Genomic DNA, 19780 nt, shown 5'->3' with positions numbered 1-19780 from the left:
TTAGTGTAAGAGACCCCAGAGAGTTCCCTCACCTCTTCCACCATATGAAGACACAAGATGGCTATACATGAAACACAAAGCTGGCCTTCACCAAACACTGAGTCTACTGACACCTTTGATTTAAGAGTCCCCAGCCTTGTGGACTGTGAGAAATAAATCCCTATTTATAAGCAACCCAGTTCATGGTACTCTATGAGAGTACCCTGAGCAGACTAAAACAACAGATTTCTCTTAAAAAGGACTTAATCCTGAAAGGGGTGGCATTGAAATGTACTCATTACCAGACTTATGTAACTGTAACCCCTCTATATTCACCTTCATAATAACAGAAAAAAGTAAAATTTAAAAAAGAATTTGATCTTTGTAACGGGAATTAGACTCTTTTAGATATTCTTCATACTATCAGGCATTTCAAGTCTAGGTCTATGTTTAAATTCATTCAAGGTACTACAGATGTTGAGCTGGTTCTCTTATGTGTAATATACAATGTGTGATGAGTGAGTGAAAGAAGGATACTCGAGTCTGCTTGTGTCTTTGATTTCTGAAAAGTACACATCATATCATAGGCATCAAGCCCATCATTTACAGTGATAATTACATCCATCAATATCCAAACTACTAGCCAGTAGTCCTAACAACAAAAATAAGCCAATCATATGTCAGAACATTCAGGCTCTAGCATCATTGTTAAATTATCGAAGTTATCTCCATTTTCTGATGATGAAATGAAGACTATTGATGAGCACTCTTTCCCACGTTTCTTGAAGAGTTTGTTCACGTGGTTACACTGCTTTAAAAATGCATGTCCTTACAAATAACCCATGTGAAATATATTGAGGCACTAAGGACAGTTTTGTGCTGTATAAAATTGTTCACAGCCACAGTCATTTCTACAACAGTCCTGTGAGGCAGGTCACTTGATTAACAATATTTCACAAATGGAGACAGTGAAGTAAAATGAATGGTTTAGCATGATGGGATCAACACAGGTAAACATATTGAAACATTCAGAGAGTTTACCTTCCACTTGTAGATAAGAATCCTGCTAAAAATGAGACATACTTCTACTCCTATAACAACCACTACCAGAGACAAGAAGGCATTCTTTTATTAATGACAACTCAATGACAGAAAAAGCATATACTAAACAAAAAAATACAGAGGTACTCAGAACACCTTATTTATTTTCTTGGAAATACACTCTCAGCTCTATGGAAATTCTCTCCTCCACAAAATGCATATGCTGCATTAAATAATCAAGAGGACCTGACCTAGCAGTAGAGTGCTTGCCTAGCATGCATAAAAACCTGGGTTTGATTCCTTGGTACCACATACATAGAAAAACAGCTGGAAGTGGTGCTGTGGCTCAGAGCTCTAGCCTTGAGAAAGCCCTGAGTTCAAATCCCAGGACTGACAGAAAAAATAAAAATAAAAAATAACCAAGAATTTTATTTTAGTAAATTGGGGCACAGCGGATAGGTTCAGAATTGTTTTTTTTTTATTTATGAACTCCTGAAAAGAACAAGGATAAAACAAGATTTCATAAACTATTGAGTTATTTAAGACCTAGATGTACAACAAGACTTTACATGCACAGAAAATGTGTCTCAATCTTTATGGTGGAGAGCAGAAGCTGCTATGATATCATGCTTAGTGTACTCACCTATGCTCTCACATGGATCAAACAACCAATGTTGTGAAGGATGCGGTGGGGAACCCTTATAGTCTGTGTATGAGATTATATATGCAGCCTGTCTGGAAATCAGTATGGAGGCTTCTCCATAGGATTTCTAACTAAAAGAAGAGCTACTATATGAAGGTTCTGTATTATTCCTGGGCATATAATCAAAGGAATATTAAGTCAGCACACATGCTTATACCAGCAGAATTCACAATAGCCAAGACATGGATTTAGTCTCAGAGCCAACCAGCTGATAAATAAGTAAAGAAAATATTATACATGGTTGGGTGAGGCAGCCCACACCCATAATCCTAGCTACTCAGGAGGCTGAGGTCTGAGGATCAAGGTTCAAAGCCAGCCCGGGCACAAAGGGATCTGAGATACCTCCAATTAACCTCTAGAAAAAGGGAAGTGGGCTCAAGGGTAGGGCAGGAGCCTTGAGCTGAAGAGCTCAGGGACAGCACCTAGGCCCAGAGTTCAAGCCCCATGACTGACAAAAAATTATACATGTGGCTGGGAGTTTTGCCTAGTGGTGGAGTGCTTGACACATACATAAAAAAAGCTAGAAGTGGTACTATGGCTCTAATGGTGGAGCTTTAGCCTTATGTACCATATGGTACATATACATAATGTAATGTCACTCAATCATAAAAATTGAAACTATGGCTGAGCTTTGGCGGCTCATGCCTATAATCATAGCTACTTAGAATGGCAGTTCAGAGCCAGACCATGCAGGAAAATCTATGACTCGCATCTTTAATCACCAAAAATGCCTAAAATGGAGCTGTAGCTGTCCAAGGACAGTGACCAGACCCTGAGTTCAAGCCCATGGGCTGGCAAAAAAAAAAAAAAGGAGTAGGGAAGGGGAAGTAGAAGGAGCAGTGGAGGGGATGAAAATGATCTAAGTACATTGAACGCTCACAGGAACACTGCAGTCAAATCCCTTCCCTTAGAGTCGGTGTCATTCTCATTGAGAGTAAATAAATTCAACCTCTCCAACATGAACTAGGAAATTCTTATTATTCTGTTCAGCACATATATGGAACAACTGGTGATACTTCCTTGATCAAATCAATACAGGAAGTTGCCTTTTACAAAATGCTACATTTTGGAAGGGAAACAGGAAGAGGTCAGCAGGGTCAGGGAATATAAAAATGGTTAGAGAGGAGGCTATAGATACAGAGATAAAGGTAGATATACATACATCCCTTTGACTTTTAAAGAGTAGTAGCAGAGCTGGGTGCCGATGGCTCATGGTCTTGTAAGCAGATCTCAGGAGGCTGAGATCTGAGGATCACAATTCAAAGCCAGCCAGGGCACAAAAGCCTGTGAGACTCATCTCCAATTAAAACCAGGAAAGCGGAAGTGGTACTATGGGTCAAGTGGTAATGTGCTAGCCTTGAGCTGAAGAGCTGAGGGACAGTGCCCAGATCCAGAGTTGAAACCCCACAACAACAACAACAACAACAACAAAAGACTAAGAGCAGATAAGATAGGCTGAATGGTTTCCCTCATTTGTCATAATCAGTAGAAACCTTGGGCTCTCCTAGCAGAGGTTTACAATAGAACAAAACCTAGATACATAAGGCCATATAGGATGACACTAAATGAAAGGACCTCCAGGATATAGAAACAAAAGCAATATAATGAGTGATTGTTGTCTTTAATGTACTATGTTATCTCTCTTTTGCTGTCCCTTGGTTATCTCATATTGTGTTACAGTATTTCTCCTGGTTATCTGATATACTATATATATATATACATATATATATATGTTTATTTGGTTATTTGAAATAGGATAGGGAAGGGGGGAAAACAAGATGAGGGGTGGGAGAGGGGGGAGGGAAATGGAGACCAAGACATGAGAAAGGGTATCAAATGTATGTGAAGTAATGCACCTTCTATCTGGTGAATATAATGTAACCCTTCTATTAATTACAATAAAAATATATGAAAAAAGAGCAGATAATCTTTTCTTAAGAGCAGATAATCTTAAGGCAGCTTTTTTTAAACTTACATTCCTAGAAACCAACTAATGGAATTTGTCATTATCAAGTTGTAATGTGTTTCATATTCATGTTCAACATTCAAACACTGAGAGTACCAAACACCAGTAAGTAGCTAATAATAGTGTAAATATTAAAAATCCACAGTTACATCTTCTGCTTCCAATGTACTAAGGAAAACAATCTTCATTATATGAATTTCTACAGAAGTACATCAGGCCAAAAATAAGCTAAAAATGACAAGTGTCCATACAAAATATTTATTTTTAGCATAAAAAATAGAGATAACCTCTGAGGATAATTTATAGCTATTTTTTGATAGGGCTCATTTTGAGAACTATAACAATTCATTATTATCTGAAGGATAACAAAAAGAATGGCTATTATATCCAGATATTAAGGCAAACTAGAAAATAAGCCTCAGGATGACTCCGGGCTGTGTCAATCTGATACTTCTGAACATTAATCCTTGAATACGAGGGCCCAAAACTCTTGAGTCGAAAAATTTTGATTCCTATCCACCAGCCACCTTAGTGCCTGGGCTTCCTTCTTGGATTGCTGGAAACTTGGTATCCACATCTCTCGCAAAGAGTGTCCACGTGGAGGTAGAGGAGCTGGAGATGAGAAGGCAAACATGGTGGGCTCTGGGCAACTCAGGTGAGTAATTTCTGCCTTCCATTTTTTGAGTGGTAAGCCCTGCATGGAGAGAAAGAGAGAAAGAATGTAAAGCACATGATAAGAAGCAGGGCACTGATAGCTCATTCCTATGATTCTATCTACTCAGGAGGCTGAGATCTGAGGACTGAGAGTCAAAGCAAGCTCAGGCAGGAAAAGTCTATGAGACTCTTATCTCATTTAACCAACAAAAAGCTAAAAGTAGAAGCTGTGATTCACATGGTAAAGCACTAGGCTACCATGAGCAAAGGTCAGGGACAGTGCCCTTGTCCTGAGTTCAATCTCCAGGTCACACACACACACACATCAAGAGAGAGAGAGAGAGACCCTTCGAGCTGCTGTGCTGGAGAACTTAAGGGTATAGAACATATCCAACATTTATTAATATTATTCTGTGTACAAGACAATCTGCTGGATGAGTTCAATAGCTCAAAAGCTATGTGCATATGGCCATATAGGATGAGGCTAAGAGAAATGAACTCTAGGAGAAGGAAACAAGAGATACATCCTGTGATTGGTGTTTTTTAATGAACTATGTGAAGTTATTTCTTTACTCGTTTTATTTTTTCATTTTTTCCTCTTATGGTTTATCCCCTGTTGATGCTGTATCTGCCTGGTACCTACTGTATTGTATATAAATTTATTTGTTTATCTGAATCAGGGAAGGGAAGGGGAAAAACAAAATGAAGAGACAAAGGGTGAACCATGTAACAGCAATATTCAGAGGACAACATGTTGGAATGAACTTTACAACTTGGGAAAGGGAAGGGGGAGGGAAAGTGGGAGAAAAACATGGGAAGGGGTAACAATGTTCAAGAAGTAATATATCATTAAGAATGTGTAACCCGTTTATACATTGCCCTGATAATTAAAAAAAAAAATCTTTTTAAAAGATAATCTGCTGGGCACTTGCTATACTTTGTCCTTTTAATTTTTTTTTTTTTTTTTTTTTTTTTTTTTTGCCAGTCCTGGGCTTGAGCTCAGGGCCTGAGCACTGTCCTTAGACTTTCTCAAGGCTAGAGTTCTACCACTGGAGCCTTAGCACCACTTCCAGTTATTCTATGTATGTGGTACCTAGGAATCAAACCTGGGTCTTTGTGAATGCTAGGCAAGCACTCTACCGCTAGGCCAAACTTCCGGCCCCCAAATTTTTTTATTGTTATTATGAAGATAATGTACAGAGGAGTTACAGTTTTATACCTCAGGTATTAAGTATATTTCCTTTTGGATATTGTCACCCCTTCTTTTTCTCTTTCTGCTTTTCACTTAATTCTTTTTTTTTTTTTTTTTTTTTTGCCAGTCCTGGGCTTGAGCTCAGGGCCTGAGCACTGTCCTTGGACTCTCTCAAGGCTAGAGCTCTACCACTTGAGCCTCAGCACCACTTCCGGCTTTTTTTCTATGTATGTGGTACCGTGGAATCGAACCTGGGTCTTCGTGCATGCTAGGCAAGCACTTTAACCACTAGGCCAAACTCCAGGCCTTCACTTAATTCTTAAGCAAATAAAGAAGTGCTACTACCTCCATTCACAGAGATAGAAACTAGGCCAAGATCCAATACTACACACATTTTTTTTAATGTATTTATTTCCATTTCTCTTTTGTTTCAGGTTATAACTCTCTTTTTTCCTTTTTTTATTGTAATTAATAGAAAGGTTACATTATATTCACCAGATAGAAGGTGCATTACTTCAAAAACATTGATACCCCTTATCATGTTTTTGTCCCCATTTCCCTCCCCCCACCCCTTCCCCGTTCTTGTTTTCCTCCCTTCCCTATCCTATTTCAATTAAACATATATACAATATACCAGATAATAAAGTAAGATACTGTAACAATATCATATAACCAAAGGACAACAAAAGAGATGAGAAATAACAGTACATTAAGAACAATAATCTCACATTTTATGGCTCTTGTTTCCATATCCTGGAGGTCCTTTCATTTAGCCTCATCTTATATAGCCTTATATATCTAGGTTTTGCCCTATTGTAAACCTCTGCTAGGAGAGTCAAAGGTTTATACTAATTATGAATAATGAGGGAAACTATTGAGCCTATGTTCCTTTGAGTCTAGCTTACTTCACTTAATATGATTTTTTTTTCCATCCATTTCTCTTATATGTGATTGCCACAATCTTCCATACCACAAAAAGATGTTTTAATATATGAAATTTATTTCTTGGTATTTCAATTTCTTTGTGTGTGTGTGTGTGTGTGTGTGTGTGTGTGTGACTCCTGGGGCCTGAACTCAGGGCCTGACATCACATTTTGCATTCTACCACTTGACCCACAGCTCCACTTCCAGATTTTTTGGTAGTTGATTAGCATCTCATGAACTTTCTTGCCTAGGCTGGCTTTGAACCTCAATCATCAGATCTCAGCCTCCTGAGTAGCAAGGATTACAGGCTTGAGCCACTAGTTAGTTCCCAGCTTCAATATCTTCTTGCAAAATACATTCTCATTTCATTGACTTTTAATTAACCCATACGTTACCGTATATCTTATTCTACTTGTTACTTTTTTTTTCTTTTGTTGGTCATGGGGCTTGAACTCTGAACCTGGACATTGTCCCTGAGCTCTTCAGCTCAAGGCTAGCTGAAATTCACTGATAAATGCTAACTTTAAGGGAAAAAAATAACATTTGTCTAGCCTGAAAATACTAATTATTCTGGTGGTTGTCATGATTTTTTTTCCAGTTCCAGGCTTGAACTCAGGGCCTGGGCACTGTCCTTGAGCCTTATCAAAGCTAGCACTCTACCACTTGAGCTACAGAACAACTTCTGGTTATTTCTGTATGTGGTACTGAGGAATCAAACCCAGAGCTTCGTGCGATGCTAGGCAAGTATTGTACAGTAGGCCATACTACTGACCTGTTATGATGATTTATAATTTATGCCTACTGGTTATTTGTTATTCTTCTCTCATGGAGATAAAGCCTAGTTCTTCTCCCTTTGAAAGCAGTCTGGACTTAACAAATCACTTAGTAGAAGAGGAAAATGAGTAAGTGCACAGTGGAACCTAGCAGAGGCTGTGTAACTAAGGGACCAAAGTTAACATCCCCAGTAATGTTAGTTATTATGTATCCTTTGAGATGGGACACAGTGAGAGTACTCTCATTTCTGAGCTATTATTCCCTAAAATCCATAACCTAAATATTAGCCTGAAAAAATATTAGACAAACCACATAAAAGGACATTTTACAAAAGAGTTATTAGAACTTGTTAATAATTGTTTTAAAATTATTGCAAGTAAAAGAAATATTGAGCAAGGAAGGATGAACAAATGAAGTCATAGTATCCAATATATACCATATAAAAAATAAACCATGCAACTTATGGGTAGGGAGAGAAGGGGGAAAGAGGGGAAAGTGAAGGAAGGAGTGATGTTGTCTAAGAAGTACTATACTCATTACCTGATTTATGGAGTTGTAACCCCTTTATACAACTCCTTACTTAGAAAAAAGATATTTACCTATCAAAGATATTTACTAATCAATTTCCCTTCAAATTAAGGGTCCATTCACAGTGCAGCAGTTCTATCCAGAAGTGGTATCACTAAGTAATGGAATGAACTCTACTCACTCTAAGGTTCTGCCAGAAATATTTCACAGTATGACCTGAAGGAAGTATGTTTGATAAAATGAGGCATTTTTAGAAATAACTTTCAGCATCCCTTTCTAGCTGAGATCTTGGGTAGGTATGGTTTTAAGATGCTGGAGGCGATGTGGCCAGGAGGGATCACTATTACACTGTTGGTGGGAGTGCAGACTCGTTCAACCACTATGGAAAGCAGTATGGCAGTTCCTCAAAAGACTAAACATAGAGCTCCCCTATGACCCAGCAATTCCACTACTTGGCATTTACCCAATCATCCAGAAACAAGGACATACTAAATCCACCAGCACAACAATGTTCATTGCAGCACTATTTACCATAGCAAAGATATGGAACCAACCTAGATGTCCCTCAGTTGATGAGTGGATCAACAAGATGTGGTATTTGTACACAATGGAATTCTATGCTGCTGTCAGAAAGAATGAGATTGCCCCATTTGTTAGGAAATGGAAAGACTTAGAAAAGATCATATTAAGTGAAGTAAGCCAGACTCAAAGGAACTTAGGCTCAATGGTTTCCCTCATTTGTCATAATCAGTAGAAACCTTGGGCTCTCCTAGCAGAGATTTACAATAGAGCAAAACCTTGATACAAAAGGCCATATAGTAGGACACTGAATGAAAGGATCTCTAGGATATAGAAACATAAGCCATATAATGAATGATTGTTGTTCTTAAGGTACTATGTTATCCCTCATCTCTTTTGCTGTCCCTTGGTTATCTCATATTGTTACAGTATCTCACTTTGTTACCTGATATATCGGATATATTTGTATTTGGTTATTTGAAATTGAATAGGGAAGGGGGGAAAACAAGATGAGGGGTGGGGGTGGGGGGGAGGGAAATGCAGACCAAGACATGTGAAAGGGTATCATCAGTGTTATGAGAATTAATGCACCATCTATCTGGCAAATATCATGTAACCCTTCTATTAATTACAATAAAAAATATATGGAAAAAAAATTCTGCCTTCAGGGCCGGGAGTTTTGCCTAGTGGTAGAGTGCTTGCCTAGCATGCACAAGGACCCGGGTTGGATTCCTCGGTACCACATACATAGAAAAAAGCCGGAAGTGGTGTTGAGGCTAAAGTGATAGAGTGCTAGCCTTGAGAAAGTCCGAGGACCTTGCTCAGGCTCTGAGCTCAAGCCTACTACTGCCAAAAAAAAACTAGATTCTGCCTTCAGAACTGAGTGCTGGTGATACCCGCCTGTCATCTTAGCTACTCAGGAGGCTGAGATCTGAAGAGCATGGCTCAAAGCCAGCCTGGCAGGAAAGTCTGTGAGATGCTTATCTCCAATGAATTACTCAGGAAAAACTGGAAATGACACTGTGGCTCAAGTGGTAGAGTGCTGGCCGTGAGCACAGAGAGGCTCAGGGACGGAGCCCAAACCTCAGCTCAAACCCTAGAGCCTGACAAAAAAAAAAAAAAAGAAAGAAAGAAAGAAAAAGAAAAGGATTTTTGCTTCCAACAAGTATATGGTTCCTATTCCTATAATGAGAAAATACTAGATAGTACTGAATTTCTTAGCTCCTTTTTTTTTTTTTTTTGTCAGTCTTGGGCTTGAACTCTGGGCCTCTGGGACTGATTGCTGTTCTTGAGCACAGCACCACTTCCAGCTTTTTCAGTGTATGTGGTACCAAGGAATCAAACCTGGCCAGGCCTTCATGCTAGGTAAGCACTTGACCACTAGACCACACTGCAGTCTCCTGAATTTCTTAACTCTTCTTGAGCCTATCAGGGAACAGAATTCCACAAAGTGCTGAGTCCTTCCAAGGAGAGATAGATACATGACCTATTTCACTTGGGAGAAAAAAATGACCACTGTACAAACAAACAACAAAAAAAATCATCTAAAATTATAACCAGTTCATAAAGATGAAGTATGGCCTGATTGTCGGTTTGGAAAACATTGGAGGTCCAAATGAGAGTAAGATGGAAAAATTGCAAGAAAACTGATGCTATGATGAGAAATTCAAGTCCCTTGCCCTTTCAAAAACACTGACTAGAGCCCATTAACTGAAAAAGCCATCACTGTGGAATTGTTTGTTGAAAAAGAAAAACACAATACTGAAATTTTTAAAGACTACTGGGTTCAAGGTTTGAGTTGTCATTGTTATTAAACTCTCAAAACTGTACCACAGTCCCCTGGATGGGTGCATAAAGCAGTCAGATTGCAACTGCAGACTTTGTTTGTGCCCAGTAGCATTAATCATTCTACAGAAACACCTTCTGTTTATTTTCTTAGTTTGTGGGTGATTTTAGTAATAGTTAGCAGATGGGAGAAAATTTACATAACTTTTATTACAGTAAAAATAACACTAATAAACAAACAGAAAAACAAATCTAAAACTGTTTCCCTCAGCCAGAAAAGTAACTCTGAAGCAAAACAATCTTTTTAAAAAAATTACTAAGGGGGGTGGAGGGGAGGGTAATGGGGACCAAGACATGTGAAAGGGTATCAATATATGTGAATTAATGTACCTTCTATCTGTCAAATATCATGTAACTGTTTTATTAATTACAATAAAAAATATACATATATAAAATTACTAAACTCAATATTCCTATCAGACTGGGTCTGTCATTACCATAATCCCACTCTTATACACACAGACACACAGACACACACACACACACACACACACACACACACACACACTTAAGTCACCTTTCTAATCTCTGAAGAACAAGATGAACTATGGCAGATATTAGGGAAATCCTTTGAGCTTGTCTATACGGTTGACCCAACTGCATCTGCCTTCCTGAAATCTAGGTTATTACACATATTTAAAACATATGGGAGCCGAGAGCATGGCGTAGTGGTAGAGTGCTTGCCTCGCATGCATGAAGCCCTGGGTTCTATTTCTCTCTACCACATATACAGGAAAAGCCAGAAGTGATGCTGTGGTTCAAGTGGTACGGCAAAATAGCCTTGAGAAAGCCCAAGGACAGTGCCCAGGCCCTTAGTTCAAACTCTAGGACTGGCCAAACAATAAAAAATTTTAAAAAATTGCATTACACTTCCAATACTGAATATGGCCAACTTAGCTTTATCTATACCTTTTTACTCAACAAACAAGTGTTGCGCTCTCCATGAGGTAAATCAGAAGAGCAAAATGATAAATAAGTTAGTTCATTCACTAAATACCTAATGACAGAGCCTAAAGATACTTGAAGTAAATATTGACAGAACTCAAGGGAAAAGCAGGCAAGTCAACAATTATAGTTGGAGATTCAATACTTCTCCCAATAAATACCAATAAAGAACTTCACAAAGGATGGAGAAGATTTGAGCAACAGTAACAACGAAATCGATCGAATTGATGTTTGGGGAACACTGCCCCCACCAAACTGCAGAATACACTTTAAAATTTTTTTATTTATTTTTGTCGGTAGTGGAACTTCCATGACTTGAACTCTGGACCTGGGTGGTGTCCCTGAGTTATTCAGCCTAACCCCACAGAATATATTCTTTTCCACATTAAGAAATTTGAAAAAGAAGAGCAAAGTAACCCAACACTAAGGAGAATATAAAGATAAAGTAGAAAACTTACATGCTGATTAAGGAACATGTAGACAAAGGTATTAGAAATAGAGTACAGATCAAATAACATTCATAAATGTGGACTGAACATTTTTTTTCAGTTTAAAAATGGATGGGAGCTGGGCGTGGTGGATCATGCCTGTAATCGCTGCTACTCAGGAGTCTGAAATCTGAGGAACATGGTTCAAAGCATGCTTAGTAGACACAAGGCCCTAGGTTGGTCCTCAACAACCCAATAAACATTAAAAATCATCACACAGATCCACAGCCATATTCTCACTCAATTTCCTGCCCACCAAAATGTGAGCTGCTCAGTTCTAACATTCCATACATAACTGATTAATGAAAAACAGAAGTGAGCAGAATTTTGACAGTTCTTTCAGGTTTCTGTGAGTACAATCCACAAGAATTGAAAGGATGTTGAAAGTCACCCAACCAAGTCATCACATTCAGAAATACTGTTTTCTGCCTTGATGTATTTTTAGAATAATTAATTAGTAAAGCATGGGCACTTAATACAGTCTCTTATGAGTTTTTGTAGTTCTGTATGTGAGCATATTTATATATGTGGTGTACCTTTTGTGGTGTACCTTACCTTTTCCTGTGATGCGGCCCTATAAATCACATCATAAAGGAAGTTATTTCAGAAAGCAGGATGCATTCTCTAAGAATGATGTGATAATGTGTTTCTGTTGCTGACCAAAAGACTCAAATAATTTTATGAGGTGAAATTTAGTATAAAATTGGATAAAAGAGGTTAAATTTGTTAGGCCTAGGAGTTTAGCTTAGTGGTAGAGTGCTTGCCTAGCATGCACGAAGGCCCAGGTTCCATTCCTCAGAACCACATACATGGAAAAAAAGCTGGAAGTGGTGCTGAGGATCAAGTGGAAGAGCTCTAGCCATGAGAAAGTCCAAGGACAGTGCCTGAGCTCAAGCCCAGGACTGGCAAAAAAAAGTTTAAATTTTCATAATTGTTAAAATTAGAAAAATATTGCACCTATTTTGTCTAAAGACATGTAAGATGTGTTTATGTTCATATAAATCAATGTATGTATATAGATATATTTAGTTTGTCAAAGTCCCATATAGTATCCACATACTACATTAAAATAATTTCTCATACTATTTAGGTATATATCTGGCTTGAAATTAATATAAATACTAGCTACTTAACAGAAATTATTTACCTTCAAGGCTAAGAATATGGCTCATTTATGGCATCCTAGTGGGCATAAAAATCTGAGTTAAAATCCCATTAGTGCTAAAAAAAAATACTGAAATTGTTTGCTTTCAGAGAACTTGAGATGAAATGATCTATGGTAACCAGCCAGTGGGTTGATGAGTGATAGACAAGTGGTACAGGTAGAGAACATCAAATTTCTTTTTTAATCTAAAGAAAACAGAAATTAATTAGATTCAATAAATGTTGCCTTAAAATTTTCAGTGACTATGGAAAGCAGTGTGGCAGTGCCTCAAAAGACTAAACATAGAGCTCTCCTATGACCCAGCAATTCCACTACGTGGCATTTACCCAACCATCCAGAAACAAGGGCATACTAAATCCACTAGCACAACAATGTTCACTGCAGCACTATTCACCATAGCAAAGATATGGAACCAACCTAGATGTCCCTCAGTTGATGAGTGGATCAACAAGTTGTGGTATTTGTACACAATGGAATTCTATGCTGCTGTCAGAAAGAATGACATCGCCCCATTTGATAGGAAATGGAAAGACTTAGAAACAAAAGCCATATAATGAATGATTGTTATCCTTAATGTACTATGTTGTCTCTCATCTCCTTTGCTGTCCCTTGGTTATCTCATATTGGTATAGTATCTCACTTTGTTATCTGATATATTGAATTTATTTGTATTTGGATATTTGAAATTTGATAGGGAAGGGGGGAAAACCAAGACGGGTAGGGGGTGTGGGGGGGGAGGGAAATGGGTACCAAGACATGTGAAAGGGTATCAATGTATGTGAATTAATGCACCTTCTATCTGGCAAATATCACGTAATCCTTTTACTAATTACAATAAAAAAAATAAAAACATTTAAAAAATTTTTTTTTCAGTGACTTAGTCGGGCGCAGTGGCTCATGCCTGTAATCCTAGCTACTCAGGAGGCTGAGATCCGAGGATCAAAGTTCAAAGCCAGCTTGGGCACAAAAGGACCTGAGACTATTATCTTCAATTAACCTCTAGAAAAATGGGACATAGGGCTTGGCTCAAGAGTAGGGTGGTAGCCTTGAACTGAAGAGCTTAGAGAGAAAGCACCCAGGCTGAGTCCAAGATCCATGGCCTCCCCCCCCCCCCACCAAAAAAAATTCACTTACGGGAATCAGGAGTTTGGCCTAGTGGTAGAGTGCTTGCCTAGCATGCACAAAGACCCAGGATTGATTCCTCGGTACTACATATATAGAAAAGCCAGAGCTGGTGCTGTGTCTCAAGTAGTAGAGCACTAACCTTAAGGAAAGCCCAAGGATAGTGCTCAGGCCCTGAGTTCAGTTCCCAGGATTGGCAAAAAAGAATTTCAGTTACTATAACATGAGATTATTTTCATTATATATAAATCCAATTCAAAAGCAAACTAGAGAACTTGGCTCATGCCTATAATCTAATTCTGGAAGCTATCACCTCAAGATCCTGGTTCAAAGCCAGCCTAAGCAAGTCTGAGATATTCTTTTTTTTCATATATTTTTTATTGTAGTTAGTAGAAGGGTTACATTATATTCGCCAGATAGAAGGTGCATTACTTCACATACATTGATACCCTTCCTCATGTCTTGGTCCCCATTTCCCTCCCCCCAACCCAGCCCCTCATCTTATTTTACCCCCTTCCCTATCCTATTTCAAATAACCAAATAAACATACATATATTATATCAGATAACAAGGTGAAATACTGTAACCATATGAGATAACCAAGGGACAGCAAAAGAGATGAGAGATAACATAGTACATTAAGGGTAACAATCACTCATTATATGGGCTTTTGTTTCTATATCCTGGAGGTCCTTTCATTTAGCGTCATACTATATGGCCTTATGAATCTAGGTTTTGCTCTACGGTAAACCTCTGCTAGTAGAGCCCAAGGTTTCTACTGATTATGACAAATGAGAGAAACCATTGAGCCTAAGTTCCTTTGAGTCTGGCTTACTTCACTTAATATGATCTTTTCTAAGTCTTTCCATTTCCTAAGAAATGGGGCAATGTCATTCTTTCTGATGGCAGCATAGAATTCCATTGTGTACAAATATCATATCTTATTGATCCACTCATCAACTGAGGGGCTACTGGGTTCGTTCCATACCTTTGCTATGGTAAATAGTGCTGCAATGAACATTGTTGTGCTAGTGGATTTAGTATGTCCTTGTTTTTGGATGATTGGGTAAATGCCAAGTAGTGGAATTGCTGGGTCATAGGGGAGCTCTATGTTTAGTCTTTTGAGGAACTGCCATACTGCTTTCCAGAGTGGTTGAATGAGTTTGCACTCCCACCAACAGTGTAGTAGTGATCCCTCCTGGCCACATCCCTGCCAGCATCTGTTGTTATTAGATTTCTTGATCCTGGCCATTCTAACTGGAGTGAGGTGGAATCTTAGAGTTGTTTTGATTTGCATTTCTTTTTTATATATTTTTATTGTAATTAATAGAAGGGTTACATTATATTCAACAGATAGAAGGTACATTACTTCACAAATATTGATACCCTTTCTCATGTCCTGTTTGATTTTCATTTCTTTTATGGCCAGAGATGTCGAGCATTTCTTCATGTGTCTATAGGCCATTCTTATTTCTTCTTTAGAGAAGACAAGTCTGAGATATTCTTATCTCAAATTAGCAATCAAATAAATAAGAAGAAGCCATAAATGGAGCTGTGGCTCAAGTGGTAGAGTCCTAGTCCATCTAAGAGACAGTGCCAGGGACTCTGAGTTTAAGATTTAGAGTCAACACCAAAAAAAAAAAAAAAAAGTAATCTAGAAGTATGAAGGTAGACTTAAGAACAATATGATGATTAAAATGAAAGAAAGACTATAATAATTATTTTGATGGACTATATACTCTACAGACATAATGCTTTACTACATAGATTAATATGTATATATGACATACAAACCCTCAGTTTAATTTTAATTATGTTCTAAAACCTAAGTGCAAATGATCGTATATAGAAAATCCCTTCTTTAATACTTGTTTGTTAAACATGACATTTGAAATATGATATAAATATCAATGTTAATAAATTCTTTAATAAAAAATAAATTATTATTTTTTTTTTGCTGGTCTTGAGGCTTGAACTCAGGGCCCGGGCACTGTCTAGATAAAAGACTATTTTTTTTTCCTCAAGGCTCGCACTGTGGTTAATTTGAGATGAAAATCTGAAACACTTTCCTACCCAGGCAGGCTTCAAAACATGATCCATAGATGACAGCATCTGGAGTAGCTAGGATTTTAGGTATGAACAACCTGTACCCATCTAACTTTATAATGATTTTAAGGTACATCCGTCATCATTTGAACAATACTTGGGATGTAAAACAAAATATCTGAAAATCTGCAATCAAAATACTCCAAAGTCCTGAACTTTTTAAGCATACTTCTGATGTTTTGAATTATTTGGATTATAAATGTTCAACTGGTAAATCTTAGTTATTTCAAACTTTGAAAAACTCTAAAATTTGAATACTAAGGTCCCAGGTATTTTGGATAAGAAATATTCAATCCGTATCAGAAGGCCTGTGTTTCTGCCAGCAAGAGATGTACAAGAAGAAGGTGGAGTGTAGTTAATTGTAAGTGTGAAATGAAGATGAAATTCAAGTTGGCTGGTGGTGGGGCATTAGTGAAAGAAAGTGTGCCTCTACTACATTATTGAAGATTTAACCACATGAATTATATGCGGAACGTGGAGATGTGTTTTGTTTGGCATCTTCTTTCCTCCCTTTGCAGCCCCCTTGTGTTACTGCCTAGGACCTGATGTAGCACAGGGATCCTCCAGAAGAAATGAAAAGGGGTGGGAGTTTGGCCTAGTGATAGAGTGCTTTGCCTAGAATGCACAAAGACCTGGGTTTGATTCCTCAGTACCACATACATAGAAAAAGCCAGAAGTGGTGCTGTGGCTCAAGTGCTAGAGCTCTAGCCTTGAGAAAGCACAACAACAATGCTCAGGACCTAAGTCAAGCCCCAGGACTGGCAAAAGAAAATGAGAAAAGGAATAGAGAGTTTTAGAAAGAATAGCATAATTTTAAACTTAATATATTCCACCAAAGACAGTACGGAAATGTTCGACATTTTTGCAGAACCTGTCTCTCTGCTAGAATGATAAGCAGGGATAGGGAGCAACCATAGCTGTGAAATGGCAGAGTACTATGAGATAGCTAGCCCACACCCCTTTGCCACAACTCATTCACCTACCTTTTCTTGCAGCCTAATGTTATCCCATACACTGCGGCACACCATACACTCAAATGCATCGATGTAATTGTCCTGGTTGATGTCTTGCACTCCCCATTTCCGGTCCCTAAGAGTTGTCAGAAGGCGCTCATTGGAGATCTCACCCTTCAGCTTCCATTCTATATAGGCCTCGTACAATCTGTCATCATAATCCAGTTGTCTGATATAACTTGCTAGTTCTCTGGGGTGAGAAAATTCAGATACAAGAATAGCACTTTGGTTACTGGGAAGCCAGTCTGTGATGCTAGGGGAGCCATAATATACAGGGACCACACCCAGTTTCAGAGGCCTCCAGAACTTCTCAGTGATGTAGTCATCACAAACTGCATTCTCAAAAGCAAGGATAAACTTGTACTGGGCAATGATCCTGTAGAAGCCATCAGCATCCAGAGAGGCTGGATTTTTCAACTGCTGAGGGAGTTCTTTGTTTCGTAAACACTCACCATAAGAATCAACCTGGATATAAGTCATCAGTTCTCGAACATAGCTGTCCCTATCTGAGGGTGGGTCACAATCTGATTGTACGTACACCAGGGGAGCAAGTCTTTTCCTTAGGTTGTTTTTGGACTGCAAAGGAACTAGGTATCTCAGTGACTTCAGGACTTCTACACCCTCCAAGTACTGCGTAGTCAGTGGCAAATGGGAATGCCTGCTGAAAGTAGCTGTGTAGTTGAACAAGGTGATCACTGGCTTATGGAAGAGCTTATAGTTGTTTTTCGGGGATTCTTCATGGAAGAGAGCCCAGTCATGGTAAGCTTCTCGAGGCAGAGGTAAGCTATCTATGTTAAAGTCAGTACCTAGGAGGAGAAAATCAAATATTAATTTATATATCCAAAAGACAATTCGATATTCGGTACGTTCAGTAGTAAACATAGGTTGTAGCTCAACCTACCATTACCTGAAAACAAAAACACAAAAGTAGGTTAGCATGTAAGATTAGAAAACAGAGAATTCTGAGACTATAAATAAGAAAACTGATATAGTGACATGGCAGAGTGCCAAGCAGCCAATGATGAGGCTTTCACTCCCAAACCTTCAGGGAAAACATCACCAAGTAGAAGGACTATCATTTCTCATTTTATAAAAATGGGAATAGAATCTGGCCAGATTTGAAAGGAGAATTTATTCCCTGCCCCCTGCAGCTGGACTTTTCATCTCAGGGGTGACATCTACAAGAGGGGTGGAGAAATAAAGAGATCAAGATCAACAGTTCTTTAAAAAGGAAAGTGCAAAAGAAAGGAAATCAGAAAGAAAAAAAGCACCCAGGTTGGCAGATTGATTAGATGGGGGGGCGGGGGGAGTGAAATCATGCCTGAGTAGCCAGAAGAAATATACAGAATAGATTTTTTTTAATCTAAAATGATCGATTTCAACAAAGTGCAGTTAATCAATCTTAGTCAAAATGGCAGACGAGAAGCTTTTAAAGATAAAAGGGCCAATAATAGCACTGTTACAGACCACTGCGGGATGGACATGAATTAACAAGCACATCCAGAAATAAAGACACAAAACAGGATTATAATTAGGAGTGATTCTAGCTTCCACAGGATTAATTGGAAAACCTCTGAAACATGATAATGTGCAGACAAAAGTGATGGATGTGGTAAACAATTGTTTCCTGCCTGCCCAGGTGGAGATCTAGTCAGGAAGAATTTATTTCTGTAACCAAAGAGGAAGGATTAAGACATTATCATGATATTGAACTCTTGAATGTTCCTCACGCTAACGATTTTGTGAAGCCTGATTTGTAAATGTAAAATAATAGTAGGGGAAAAAATTCCAGTATTCATCCATCATTAAGAGATTAAAATAAGCCAAATAAATACTTAACAGTAGAATAAGACATGCGCTCTGGAAGGGCTCATAGAAATTCATTATTTAATACAAGTATATAATCTCTCAAATAAATATAAATTCTTTGATGCCAACAGCACACCAAAGACAAATCAATTAATAGAAAAAGGCTTTTAAACAATTACATACCAGAGAAGGCTGTGTCAAGGATGCAGCCTGAACACAAAGAAAATGCTGTAAAGAAGCACTATCTTGATAATAATGAGTGCTCCACATAAAAATGGGTGTTTTAGGCTGGATGTGTTGCCTAGTAGTAGAGTGTTTGCCTAGCATGCATGAAGCCCTGGGTTTGATTTCTGGATACCACATATACAGAAAAGGCCAGGAGTGGTACTGTGGCTCAAGTGGTAGAGGACTGGCCTTGAGAAAGCCCAAGAACAGTGCCCAGGCCCTGAATTTAAATCCTAAGACTGGCCAAAAAAAAAAAAAAATGGTGTGTTTATCTTAATTTTATCTTTAGCTTACTAAACAATAGTCTTTCACATTCCTGAAATGTAATAGCAGACTAGGTTGATAGCTGGAAAAAGATAATAATCATTAACACAGAAAAACAGGTGGACTTGAACTGAAGAAAGGCAGATCTCTGCACTGAAGCAGCTGCTGCTCAGAAAATATCTTGGCTGGTAAATGGCCAACAATGGGACCTGGAACCTGTAAAACTGAGTCAGAACGTAAAGTCTCCTCCCTCTTCCTCCACCCCCCCTCTCCTAAGCATAACAGAAAATCAAGGCCACTTACCAGGAGAAAAAGTAGTAGGGTTCAACCCACAGAAAAGAAAAACAAGGATCAAGAATCGAAGTTTTAAGATCAAAGTTTAAAAAAAAGGGGGAGGGGATACAAAATCAACTCAGACTTAGGCACAGGGGTAGGCATAAGTGACTCCAGTAAGAGTAGTTGCCCAGTGCTAACTGGTGGGTTAGTTAGAGAAATGACTGGGGAAGACACAAAGCTAC

The 19780-nt window shown here is 38.4% G+C and overlaps 1 protein-coding gene across 2 annotated transcripts in view; it reads right to left on the bottom strand.

Moving 5' to 3' along the window:
- Positions 1–3640: 3640 nt before the first annotated feature.
- Positions 3641–19780, bottom strand: part of Pofut3 (protein O-fucosyltransferase 3) — a 59453-nt gene continuing 43313 nt past the window's right edge. For both annotated transcript variants that reach the window (XM_090353756.1, XM_090353757.1), the window contains exons 3-4: positions 16935–17770; positions 3641–4383 (exon numbers count right to left, since the gene is read on the bottom strand). In XM_090353756.1, the coding sequence (XP_090209882.1) occupies positions 4150–4383; positions 16935–17770 (1070 nt within the window). In that variant the 3' untranslated portion in view covers positions 3641–4149. The remainder of the gene's footprint in view (positions 4384–16934; positions 17771–19780) is intronic.

This window comes from Megascapheus bottae, chromosome 20 (genome assembly GCF_031878675.1).
Source record: "Megascapheus bottae isolate mThoBot1 chromosome 20, mThoBot2.hap1, whole genome shotgun sequence".
NCBI classification, from domain to species: domain Eukaryota; kingdom Metazoa; phylum Chordata; class Mammalia; order Rodentia; family Geomyidae; genus Megascapheus; species Megascapheus bottae.
Note: the sequence above shows the minus strand (reverse complement) of the source record. Positions and strands in the feature narration are given on the sequence as shown.